General features: G+C 34.3%; 1 protein-coding gene across 5 annotated transcripts; it reads left to right on the top strand.

The window, feature by feature from the left end:
• Nucleotides 1-4,429: 4,429 nt before the first annotated feature.
• LOC131640602 (kinesin-like protein KIN-7G) lies at nt 4,430-11,237 on the top strand. Of its 5 annotated transcripts, none has more exons than XM_058910989.1 (15): nt 4,430-4,600; nt 4,682-4,740; nt 5,563-5,953; nt 6,486-6,575; nt 6,697-6,797; nt 6,874-6,987; nt 7,060-7,141; nt 7,289-7,356; nt 7,443-7,508; nt 7,616-7,740; nt 8,192-8,528; nt 8,990-9,094; nt 9,178-10,212; nt 10,349-10,653; nt 10,750-11,237. In XM_058910989.1, exons 3-15 carry the CDS (start codon nt 5,740-5,742, stop codon nt 11,069-11,071), a joined length of 2,964 nt encoding a protein of 987 aa, XP_058766972.1. In that variant the 5' UTR covers nt 4,430-4,600; nt 4,682-4,740; nt 5,563-5,739; the 3' UTR covers nt 11,072-11,237. The 5 variants fall into 5 exon arrangements, with proteins under 5 accessions (XP_058766972.1, XP_058766981.1, XP_058766990.1 ...); XM_058910998.1 differs by having other exon boundaries at nt 4,673-4,740; XM_058911007.1 differs by lacking the exons at nt 4,430-4,600; nt 4,682-4,740 and adding an exon at nt 5,122-5,146.
• The last annotated feature ends 1,899 nt before the right edge of the window (nt 11,238-13,136 follow it).

The following is a 13,136-nucleotide window of genomic DNA, read 5'->3' as shown; positions in this document are numbered from 1 at the left end:
ACCCTTTACATCCAATAAAAGGACTTTCTACCCTTTTATGGTATGGATAGCCCTGAAAGGCTAAAAGAACATTTTTTTTTTCAAAACTTAGGGTAGTTGCTATTAATTGCTTGCTCTGGTTTAAATTCAAATTTCCTCTTTCAAAAAAAACCTTCGAAAAGGCTACGCTTATTTTACAAGCTAAAGTCCTTATTCAAAAAAATCTTTTCTAAACATATTTCAAACATTTTTGAAAACAAGGTGAGCTAAGCAATTAAGAGCCCATGGATAACCATGGATACAAAGGGTGCTTTAAACCTTCCCTTTGTTTAATTTACCCCCCGAACTCGATCTTTTCAAAAAGATTTTTTTTTGTACTTTTAGCCTTTCTATAAATTGGATAAAATAAAAGTTGGTGGCGACTCTTGCTCACCGCAACATTGCTTGCTTAAATATAAAAAGTCAGTTCACCGTATTACAAAGTGTCTCTTATCTTAAATGGGGTTCGGGATTCCTTTTAATGGTTTTGGGGCCAGGATTATAATTCATTTAAGAATTTCCTTTTTGAAGTTACTCTCGCTGGGTTTGGCTTATCTTAAAGTTTTCCAATAATGGTATGAATACAAGAATAACACCCTCACTTTGACACCCATCATCTATCTTTTCAACATATAAAGAACTTCAGCCAAGTCGAATCGTGGTCAAGGGTTGCTATAGTTTAGGTAGTGCAAGAAGATGTTGAAGTATATATAGGTAGACTCTAGAATTTCAAAGATAAATGTTATTTAGTCACCCCTCTCAATCGCATTTATCATGAGAGGGGTGAATCCTAGCAAATAGAATGAAGTTTTGTTTGCCTAAGTGTGTCTCGGAGGAACAATCAGCTTTTGTGGAGAGTTGTTCTATTTTGGATAATGCAATGATGACTATTGAGATTATTCACGCCCTCAAGAGGAGGACTAGTGGAAATAATACTCATATGGCTCTGAAGATTGATATTAGTACGGTGAGTGATAAAGTGGAATGGGGCTTTCTAAGATGTAAGCTTAGTAAGTTGGGTTTTGCTGATAGATGGATTCACAGGGTGACGATGTGTGTGACTTTTGTGAATTATTCAGTCATAGTCAATACAGATACAATTGGACCAATTCAACCAAGTAGAGGATTGAGACAAGGGGACCCACTGTCCCCATACCTCTTTATCCTTATTATAGAGGGTCTCTCAGCTCTTATCAAGGGAGCGGTGTCTCGAGGGGACATTCATGGTGTCCAGATATGTAGGGGGGCCTAATGTGTCCCACCCGCATTTCGCTGACGATTTTTTTTATTTTGCAGGGCTACCGTTGAGGAGGTGTCTCACCTTATGAAGTTACGTACGATCTATGATAATGCGTTAGAGCAAGAGATAAATTTGACTAAGTCTGAGGTTCTTTTCAGCTGGAATCTTAGTATACCGGCCCAAGAGGATATTGCTAATAGCATGGGAGTATGACATGTGTTAGGGACATGTACATATTTGGGGCTGCCTTCGATGATTGGTAGATGTAAAAAAGAAGACAATTTATTTTATTAAGGATCGTATCTGGAAGAAGATTAATTCTTGGAGGGGTATATCGCTATCTAAAGCTGGTAAGGAGGTGATAATAAAATCAGTTTTTCAATCTATACCATATTATATCATGTGTGTGTGTGTGTAATACCAGACACAATAGTAAACGATATTGAGAAGATGTTTAATTCCTTCTGGTGGGAGGAGGAAGTAATAATAAAGGAATCGGTTGGATGGCTTGGGATAAATTATTGTGTTCTAAGAATGAGGGTGGCTTGGGTTTTAGGGACTTCCGAGCCATCAACTTAGCTATGATAGCCAAACAAGGGTGGGAGATGTTGGCAAAATCGCAAACTTTGGAAATAACCCGACTTTTGTTTGGAGAAGCCTTTGGAAAGCTAAATATGTTTTATAACTTGGGTGTAGGTGGAGAATCGGTGATGGCAGTAGCATTAAGGTTATGAATAAACCTTTCCTTCAGGGGAGCAAAGAAGGGTGTTTAGGCGGACTGTATACTTAAGGTGTGTATGATCTTTATGTTAATAATCTCATGTTACCCAATACCAAACAGTGGGACGTGCAAGTTATTAACTCCTAGTTTGATCATGTAGTGGAAGATGAGATTTTGAATGTTCCTTTGATGGAGGAAGTGGTTTATGATGAGCTGGTTTAGAAAGAGGAAAGGAATGAAGAGTATAGTGTTCGATTGGGGTATAAATTGTGGAGGAATTCTCATATGCATCAAGTGAATAAAAGGATAGAAGGTAACTGGGATAGTTTGTGGATCATTATGGCGCCTCCTAGAGCCAAGCATCTCTTATGGATATTTCGTAGGGGTTGTCTGCTAACTCGTACTAGACTCAGGAAACACTATGTAGAATGTCCGTTGAGATGTCAGATTTATGAAAGGGGGATGAAGAGGACATCAGGTTTGTCTTCTATTATTGTGTCTCGTTTACATGCCTTTAGTGATGCCAACTCTCTTATCCTTGACATATGTAATAAAGAGGATATGAGGATTGCTAGGAGATTTGTTGTGATGATTGAGGTTCTTTGGAAGAATAGTAATAATATTGTTTAGAATAATGATATGGGGATGTTTCGAAGATATGTTTAGAAGCCTACTTCAATTGGCATGATTGGTTCGTTGCCCGTGAGGTTTAGGAGAGTAACAATGTCGCCCAGAATTTCCTAACCTGGAAACCTCCGGAGGATGCTGATGACATGTAATATCGATGTAAGCTTCAACAATTATCATAGATCTACGAATAGGAGCTGGTGTTTCCGAGATAATATTGGAAGATTCATTATTGTAGGTATTGCTTGGGATTTTGACATTATGTCCATTGTAGAAGCGGAAGCCATGGCTATGAAAGAAGCGATGCAAAATGTTATTAATATGAATATGGATTGTGTGATCTTTGAAAGTGACTCTTAAGTGGTGGTTCAAGCTATTCATTCTAATGTTACAGGTTGCTCGGAATTAAGTATTATTTTTCCTTCTATTAAGCGGTTGTTAGACTCTTTTCCTAACTTTTGGGTTAAGTTTGTTAAACACCAGGACTCTTTTCCTAAGAAGGAACTTTTTCACTCCTTCGACACTAGGACAACTATAGTGAAAAATGAATTTTAGAAGAAAAAAATAGTATAAATAATTGTAGAAATGTTTCTACTTAGAAATCTAGTTTTTTTTTTATATATATATATATATATATATATATATATATATATATATATATATATATATATATATATATATATATATATATATATATATATATATATGAAAAGTTTTTCCTAAAAAAAGAAATGATTCATGGACATTTTTATTATTTTAATTGGTTAACTCTATGTGCTTAATCAATTAACCAACCCAAACAAGAAAAGTTTGAGTTTCGATGTCACCTAATCGATTAACAACTCATTTAATCAATTAAGAGGTGTTGCAAATTGATTTGATTGATTGGAGGAAGCCTTTTATCGATTAATAAGGCGCAATAATATCTTAGAGTGTGCAATGATACCCTCGAGGTTGTAACAAAACTCTAAAGGGCAAAATGATACTCCGATATACACAATAATATCCAAAATGGTCCAACAATACCCTAGAGGGTGCAACGAAATTCCAAAAGGTGCAATGATACTATGGGTGCAACAAAGTTATGTGTAATTCTTAATAGAATTGTAGAAAATGAGAACTTAATATATTAATTTTACAAAATCAATTTTTTAACAGCAGAGCCAAACATACTTTAAATAAGACAAATTGTTAATTACCTCTATCATTGGAGGGGAGAAGTGTCACCCAACCACTTCATTAATGTTTTAAATCACAATTTAGAAAAAAATTATTAATAACAGTAAATCCTTTAAAATTCTCTCAACCAAAATCTTATGATTTTTCACAATCCTTCCTTTAATATTTATATTTCAAAAAAGTTCTAAGATTTCATACCTACATTAGAAGTTTGATTCTAAGAAGTCAAGATATAGAGTCATATGTTCTGATTTTTCAACTTTATTTGTGTATCACTTCCCTATCGCATAATAATAAAGAAGAAGGGGTGGAAAAATAACTCCAGCAGTAAAAAAAGACAAAAGCAAATATTCAAATTTAGAAACGATTGAGCTAAAAATTACTTTTGGTGAAAATAAAAGGATAAAAAATGCATTTAAGAGAAACTTCTAAATGACACACTGTGGGGTACGTTTGCAGTAATCTCTACCTGCAGAGTGACAGTGATTTATTAATTACAGAATGATAGTTTCTTTAGCGCGGTAGTTAACTTTTGTATATTTGAAAATCCAAAAAAATAAAATTATAAAATAAAAAAGAAAAAGCTGAAAATGTCTAATGGACTGCAACTAACAAACTAAGAAGGAGACGCCATAACTCTCTTCACATTTTCAAAATCAACGCACACGCATTTCCACCACAAACAACCTCTCACATTCTCTCTCTCTTTTTTCATTCTCACTTTCCAACTGCATTCACCTCAACCGTTTTCAATTCTCAATTCCTTTCATCTTCTCGCATTGTTCTGTTTCTCCATTTCAGATCGCATTTCAAAGGTGAAACAACTTTTCACATGCAATTATTCGCATTTTTTTCCTTTTTATTTTATATAATTTGTATCGTTTCAGAATTTTCAGATTCTGATTTCGAGCTCGGAATCGAGGACCAGAACTTCCTGAATTACACTTTACTTAAGGTTATATTATCATTAATTCATTATTGATTATTGATAATTGATTATTGATTATTAATCATAGCTTAAATTTGATCTAGATTTTGTATTAGATGAAAATGCGATAATTTCCTTGTGTTTGATCGATAGTAATAGATTGATATTTATTACTAACTGAATTTCGGATTTGAATTCAGTTTTGATTTTAACGGTTTCTTTCTAAACAAGGCAAAATTTGCAATCATGATAAGGAACTTAGCGATTTTGACTTGTTTTTTGGATTTATTCTTACTGTGATATTTATTTTCTGATTTGTGTCCTATTTTTGGAATTTTGCTCAAGATTTGTTTGGATTATGTTTGACTTGCTAAATTTAGTTGAACTGAAATTACTCCAAAAATAATAAAAGATACAGCTATGATTTTTAGTGGTATTATTACATCCATTAAGTTTTTTCTCTTTTGATAATTCGTTTACGGTTTGTTTTATTTCTGAATTTCTCAGCGTAGAAAATTTGTTAAGATTCTTGATTAAAAAATTGAATCCCCAGACTTTTCTCTCACCTTGTTGGTAATATTTTTTACAGATTATGATTTTAATTATGTTCCATGTGAGGGAGAATTTGACAGCGTGTTTTCTTGTCTTGGGAACTATCCCAGAAAACTCCAAATTTTCTATTAGAATAAAAAATGCAACGCATTTTGACATCAAAGTTATATTAAAAGAGTTTGTATTGTTGGGCAATTTCTATTTGTTTCCTTCTCTGTATAAAAAATTGCATGAGTTTTTGTTTTATTTGTTTGTTTATGGGGAGGTAACCTTGGATGATCTTGTTTGTTGCTGCAGATAATGATTGGGGCCTGAAAGTTGCGGTGGCCCGTGTGTTCCACACCGTCCCAAGTCCTAACAAAATGATAATACAAGCTTTGTGATACAACTTGGAATGTAATAAAATAATTGAATGCAGAATTGGTGAAGTTGGAATTGAAGGTTTTGAGAAAAGGGGAGAAGGAAGTGAGAAAAATGAGTTCCAATTCAGGGGATGAAGCAACAACACCAGGCTCTACAGGAAATGAGGAGAGAATTCTTGTTTCTGTTCGTGTGCGGCCATTGAATGATAAGGAGCTAGCGAAAAATGATCTGTCTGAATGGGAATGTGTTAATGATACTACCATCATGTACAGGAGCAACCTTTCAGCTTCTGAAAGGTCTCTGTATCCAACAAAATATACATTTGGTATGAAGAGACTTATCTTACAAATCTGTAAATAGATTTATTTACTTGGTGTTTGCATGAAAGCTTGTGATAGATCCGAAATTCCAAATTCTGATGGCTTTTGACATGAAAAACACCCATTTTGTTTAATTTAGTTACAAGTTGCATTGGTGTCTGAATTGTGTATTTTTTCATTTGTTTGAATGGTTTTTTATTTATAAGATTAGGCTGAACTGAATTAACTTGGAGATTACAGTGGTAAATTGGCATTCACCATAAATCATAATGGATGTTGATTCACAAGTTCCTAGAATGTTGTGAACTTCAGACACGGCTCTAAAATCTCGCCTGGTTCTTTGTTCTATCTGGCATGTTATGTAGTTAAGATTTTCTGTATTGGAGGAAATTGTGTAAATATATAATCTTGATTAATGTTGTTTTGGTTAAGCAATTTTAACAAGACCATATCTGGCTTGTATTTCATCAGATCTAAAAAATTTAAATACTTTATTTGCTTCCTTTTTTGATCCACCTTCATTTCTTTTCACTGTAGACCGAGTTTTTAGGACTGATTGCCCCACAAGGCAGGTGTATGAAGAAGCATCTAAGGAGGTAGCTCTATCTGTTCTCAATGGAATCAACTGTGAGTTTTTCTTTCTTCCCCTTAAACTGGCTTTCCTCTATCATATGCATCTATGTCCTTGAACTTCTACTTTAACATCTTTCTTGGGGCTTATTGGGTGTTTGGTTATCTATTTGATCAGCTAGCATTTTTGCATATGGACAAACAAGCAGTGGAAAGACATATACCATGAGTGGTATAACTGAGTACGCTATGACTGACATTTATAATTACATTGAAAAGGTATATTAAACTGAACACATTTCTGCATCGTTTTTGTCATTTTTAAAACCTTGTTTTGATTAGATTTTCTTTACAGCACAAAGAAAGGGAATTTGTCTTAAAGTTTTCAGCGATGGAGATCTATAATGAATCTGTCAGGGACCTCCTTAGTACCGACACCACACCTCTCAGACTTCTTGATGATCCAGAGGTAATTATCTTTTCCAATTTTCCAAAAATGGTGATGTGTACGAAATTTGGTGACAGTTTGTCTTTTAAACAGAAAGGGACAGTTGTTGAGAGACTCACCGAGGAAACTTTGCGTGACTGGAACCATTTTACCGAACTTATTTCTTTCTGTGAAAGTAAGGACTACAAATAGTTATGATTATTCTTGCTTCAACAGACTTTTTTCAGATTGTCTTCTTTATATATTTTTCTTGTTTTTTCTTCTTTACAATCCCTTGTCCAGCTAGACCTGACTGTATATACTTATCTAACAATTTTTTCAGCACAACGTCAGATAGGGGAGACATCTTTGAATGAAGTCAGCTCCAGATCACATCAAATTCTAAGACTGGTATGTGGGTTCCTATGTTTGTTGAATGGAAGTGAAATCTTCCATTGCCTCATTGCTTATATTGCCTAAATAATGTTGCTTTTCAGACTATTGAAAGTTCTGCAAGTGAATTTATGGGAAATGACAAATTGAGCTCTCTTGCTGCTTCTGTGGTATGACTGATTCACACCTATTAAAGGAAAATTAAGAGAATCACTTTATTACGTTTAAGTACCACAATTGGAAATCGAAAAGGTAATATTAGTTTTCCTGGATACAGAATTTTGTTGATCTTGCTGGAAGTGAGCGAGCATCACAAACTAATTCAGCTGGTACGAGGTTAAAGGAAGGATGTCACATAAACCGTAGTTTACTGACTCTTGGAACTGTCATCCGCAAACTCAGGTTAGCTGAAATTGTTGCACTTCAACATGTCTTTACTTACAGAAATGTATACTGTCTCCATATTCTTTCAGTCCTACTCAGAACTTTAACCTGCATGCAAGTGTCATTTGAGGGCAATTGAAAGAGCACAGACACTTTTTTATTTTATTTAATTACGGTGTGGCAAGATTGTTCTCTACTTTTATCACAGTAAATTATAGGCAGCAAGTATCGACCAGCAATGGAAGAAACACTATGATTTACCATAAATGCCCCAAACTCTAGTGCATCCCCTTACCATGAATTTACATTCTTAGAATCTTGCTATGCATTCATACTTAGCCAACAGATGCCGTTACTAGTAAATTTATTAATTTCAAATGAAAATCAGATGAAACTCTTTTAGACTATCATAAATTTATGAAATCTGTTGTTTGATATATTAAAGATGTTATATACTCTTTGATAACAGCAAAGGACGAAGTGGACACATCCCTTTCAGAGATTCAAAACTAACCCGCATACTGCAGTCCTCAATAGGAGGCAATGCTAGAACAGCAATCATATGTACCATAAGTCCTGCACGGAGCTATGTTGAACAAACCAGAAACACCCTCTTATTTGCATGTTGTGCTAAAGAAGTATCAACTAATGCAAAAGTCAATGTAGTGATGTCTGATAAATTGTTGGTCAAGCAATTGCAAAGAGAGTTGTCTAGACTGGAAGGGGAGTTGAAAAATTCAAGCTCAACCCGCCGTAAACCTGATTCTGCAGAGTTGCTGAAGGAAAAAGACCTCCAAATTGAGATGGTAATATCAATATTTCTGTAACAGTTTCATTACACTTTATGCTGTATAATTTTTCCCACTTCTATGATATTTAGTCAAATTTATATATCATCCACAATGATATAGTAGTATTAGTTATATGCCTTTCTTGAAAAGTTGTAAGGTAGTAGGTGTTCTCACTGTTGTTCAACTATTTGTTACTGTTCCTGTAACATTTTGAAATCTACATCTTCATTCACTTTCTGCATTGACTTTAAATTTTCAAAGTTGTCAAAATCTATGAGACTCCTTCAATGTTGTAATGCCCTACCTGAAAATATTCACTTAACCAAACAAGTGTTCTTTTTATTAAGTATATGGTTACTGAACATTTTTGTGAAACAAGCACATGCGTTTTGTGTAACAAGGAATGAGACTAATGTATTTACTTTTGGTAACTGTTTTTTTAACCTGTAAATATGGACTACTATCTGTGCTTGCAGTTAAAGAAAGAGATAATGGATCTGGCTATGCAGCGGGACCTTGCCCACTCTCAAATTACGGACATGCTTAAAGTGGTTGGAGATGATATGTCCTCAAGTGATATGGTTAGTTTATTTGTGTACTCTAGTCTAAAGCATTAAAGTTAACCTTCCTTTTCAATTTCATTTATGTTCAAACCAATTTTCAGGATAGTTTGGGTCCTCAGTATCCCAAACTACGTGTGCGATCCTCAATGGACTTTGATAATCAAAAAGAGGAACCAAATTTATTAGGTTTTGACACCTTGGAGACTATTAGATCTTTTGATGCTTCTCAATATTCAGATGGACATAGTGTAAGCTCCGAAGAGAACTATTTCCAGCTCCCTGATTTGGAAAGGAATCTTCCCATCAGGATTTCTTCTCGAGCGCTGTCAATTGCAAGTCATGATGATGATGAAACAAGTAATTCGGATCAGAAGAGTGTTCAAGAACAGTCCAATGATGAATTAGGAGACATTTGTATAAAAGTTAGGTGCATTGAGTCAGAAGATACAATTACAAACACAGATACACTTTCAAATCCTGCAAGTTTGAGTCCAAATAGAGACACAGACTCGAATGCATCATCTCCAGTAGAAAAAACGGTTGTCTCAGGATTGACGGAAGTTGATAACATAGACAAAGAAAATCTTGACTTGTGCTCATCTCCTGGGGAAAATACGGCTGTCTCAGGATTGACAGAAGTTGTTAATATCGACAAAGAAAATCAAGACTCGTGTTCACCTGAGTTAAAAGAAAGAAAAGAATTGAATCGCTTTCATCAAGGTTCTTTTATACCGCCTTTAGAGAGAATGAGTCCGTGGATGGTAGGAAAAAGTGTATCTAGTTCTAGAATCTTGAAATTGACCAGAAGCAGAAGCTGTGAAGCAAGTCTCATGAAGGATTCATCTTCGGATTGGTTTGACCTGGAAGAAATAATTCAGAAAACCCCTCCAATAGGGACCTATAAAGACCACATTAGAAGACCAGAGGGATATGATAGGAGAACCTATACACTAAACTATAATCCCAATGCTGAGAGGTTATCCTGGTCTGGTTTTGGGAATTGCGTGAAATGTTCTACGGTTGACATGCAGAACGCGAAACCATCATTTGATATGGAAATTGATGATGGTGATTTATCTCCGGTAAGAAAGGAAAAGAAAGAACGTGAAAGTTCAAAACCACCGCCTTACCGTAAGGTATGCTTCAATTATTCACGTTCCTTTATCTGTTTCTGTGTCTTTTTTATTGATCTTATATATATTGTTACAAAAACCAATGTTATAATATTGAAAACTTTCAGCCAGTGATTCTTTAAGTTGTTTTGCATGGCAGGCTTCGGGGACTGGAGTTGAGTCCGCTGTTCCTGCCAAAAAGTTCAAAGATGTTGGGTTGAACACATTGCAATCTGATGAAGAAAAACATTTGGAATGGTCTTCAGAATTTAAGCGGCTGCGGAAAGAGATTATCGAACGCTGGCATTCTTGCAATGTTTCATTGGTCCACAGAACTTACTTTTTCCTTCTATTCAAAGGGGACCCTTCAGATTCCATCTATATGGAGGTAGAGCTGAGAAGGCTGTCTTATCTCAAAGAGAATCAAATTTTGGAGGATGGACGAACCCTTACCCCTGAATCAAGGTAATTAAAAGTTGCTTTTGGATATTTAGTTTAACTAAAGTTTACATTGTGTAATACTCACAAACTTATAATGTCATTTGTTTCCTTTGCAAACAGCAAGAGATATCTTCGAAGAGAGAGACAAATGTTGAGCAGACAAATGGAGAGAAAGTTGTCAAAATCCGAAAGAGAGAACATGTATTCGAAGTGGGGTATTAGTATGAGTTCAAAGCATAGGAGATTGCAATTGGCTCATCGCCTTTGGTCAGAACCAGATATAGACCATGTTAGAGAGAGTGCCACCATAGTTGCAAAGCTGGTTGGTACAGTTGAGCCAGATCAGGCTTTCAAGGAGATGTTTGGCCTCAACTTTGCACCACGACGCAGAAGAAAGAAAGCTTTCGGTTGGACGTCCAGTATGAAGAAGCATATTTTGTGAGGGTGATGTTGGAACAAAATCACATTATAGGAAGTTTGATTGGGCCATGTACAAATTTTCCCTGGCTTCATTTAACATAAGAAAGTATTGTATTACCCATTCTGTTAACAATATGATCTCTATGTTTCTGAATTCAATGGCTATAACAAAATATTGGATTTGGATCCTCTCATGCTCCTTCTCTCATGCTTTCTCTCCTTTTCCTAATCTAATGGTTAAATATCACACCAAGTAAAAATAATACTACAAATGAAAGAGAGAGAAACTTGAATCAATGGTTGAGATTGGAGCATGATGGAAACATGAGAGAAAGAGCGTGAGAGGATCCAAATCCCAAAATATTGCTCCGGGTTCTAATAGTGAGCAAAATTTAACCCAACTTCACCGTATTTAACGTGAAAAAAAGTAAAAGAAAAGAAAAAATAATGAATTTCTTATTATGTCACGGAAACTAAATACTACTTCCGACTAAATTTATGCAAACTTGGGCTTTCACAATGGACCGAATTAATTTTAAAATAATTTGAAATTTCATTTGACAATTAAATTGTTGAACTAGATTCATGAATAGAATGAGCAAAATATGAGTTAAAAATTATGTTTGTTAATTAAATGAGCTGAATTTTATAGACTCAGTTAAATCTATGAGTCAACTCGATTATATATGAGATGAATTATATTGCCTTTCATAATAGATTTAAAGATTTTCTCCAAATCTAAGTCCTATATTTTTTTTAATTTAAAAATTTTAATTTATAATTTAAAAATTTTAATTAATAATTTATATTCTCAAGTGAGAAAAAAAATTTAGAAATAATTATACAAATAAAATCAACATAGTATAAATTTCAATCTTATAAATTTTATTTTATTTCTATATTTTTATTTTAAAAAAAAAATATTAACTTAAAAAGTCATATATATATATATATATATATATATATATATATATATATATATATATATATATATATATATATATATATATATAATAGAATTTAAAAAATGACTTTTAAGTCTTTAAAACAAGCGAGTTAAATCTAACGAATTAAATCGAGTTGTTCGTAAGCTTTTAATTGAGTTTGAACTGGGAAAGAAGTTCGTGAGAAACTCAAACTAATATTTAAGTTGAATAAATTCTTAACGAGTCGAGCCGACTCGACTCGACTAATTTCTAATTCTTATGCAAACTCATATTAGTATCTAAGAATAGTGAGAAATGGATAGTTAAAGTTATATATGATGTGTCATACCCCAAAATTTGCCCATCATATTCCAATATACTTTGACTCATATGACTCAAGACTATGCAAGAATTGGGCTCACTTACCTGTCTCCTAAGCAGCAAGCCTCCAACTGGGGTTTTTCTCTCTCCTAAGGAGAAATCAACTTCTGATATCTCAAATAGACTTCATGGTCTCTCACATGCCTCAAAGTATCCTCATTCCAAGTTTCAAGCTCTGATGCATAAGATCGCTCAGTCAACCGTTCAAATGGTCAATAGTCGATCAGTTTGACCTAAAAGCCAACTATGGTCAAATTATAGTCAAAACTCCTGATTTTTGGTCAACATTAACATTTTGAATTAACATTCATCGTTTGATCAAGGGTTGATCATGATTCATTAAGGAAAGCTCGGAAATCAACAAAGCTCATAGTTTCTAAATTAGGGTTTTTAGGAGAAAGTCAACCCAACTTTGACTGATCATATCTTCCACATGCTTTATCAGAAATTCCCCAATCAAAGCTCATTCTCAAGGAAATTCAATTCTCTACAACTTTTATGTTGGGCCCAAGGTCAAGAAATGCTTCCGCCTAAGAGATATAAGTCAAAACATTACAGGTCCTTCTAGAAGCTCGCAAAATGCTATTTTTGTCAGGAGCCATATCATCAAGATAAAATCTCCAAATGCAAAATATGTTCAAAAGTGGCTTATAGAGGACATCTTGGGCTTTCCAAAAAGGCCTAGATCATATCCATATGATAAAAATTGAAGGAGTTATGGCTTGCACAAGTTGGGTGATTTTGTGAAAAATGCATGAAAGCCAAAGTGGTGAATTTTAA

Source organism: Vicia villosa, linkage group LG1 (assembly GCF_029867415.1).
Source record: "Vicia villosa cultivar HV-30 ecotype Madison, WI linkage group LG1, Vvil1.0, whole genome shotgun sequence".
Classification (NCBI taxonomy): domain Eukaryota; kingdom Viridiplantae; phylum Streptophyta; class Magnoliopsida; order Fabales; family Fabaceae; genus Vicia; species Vicia villosa.
Note: the sequence above shows the minus strand (reverse complement) of the source record. Positions and strands in the feature narration are given on the sequence as shown.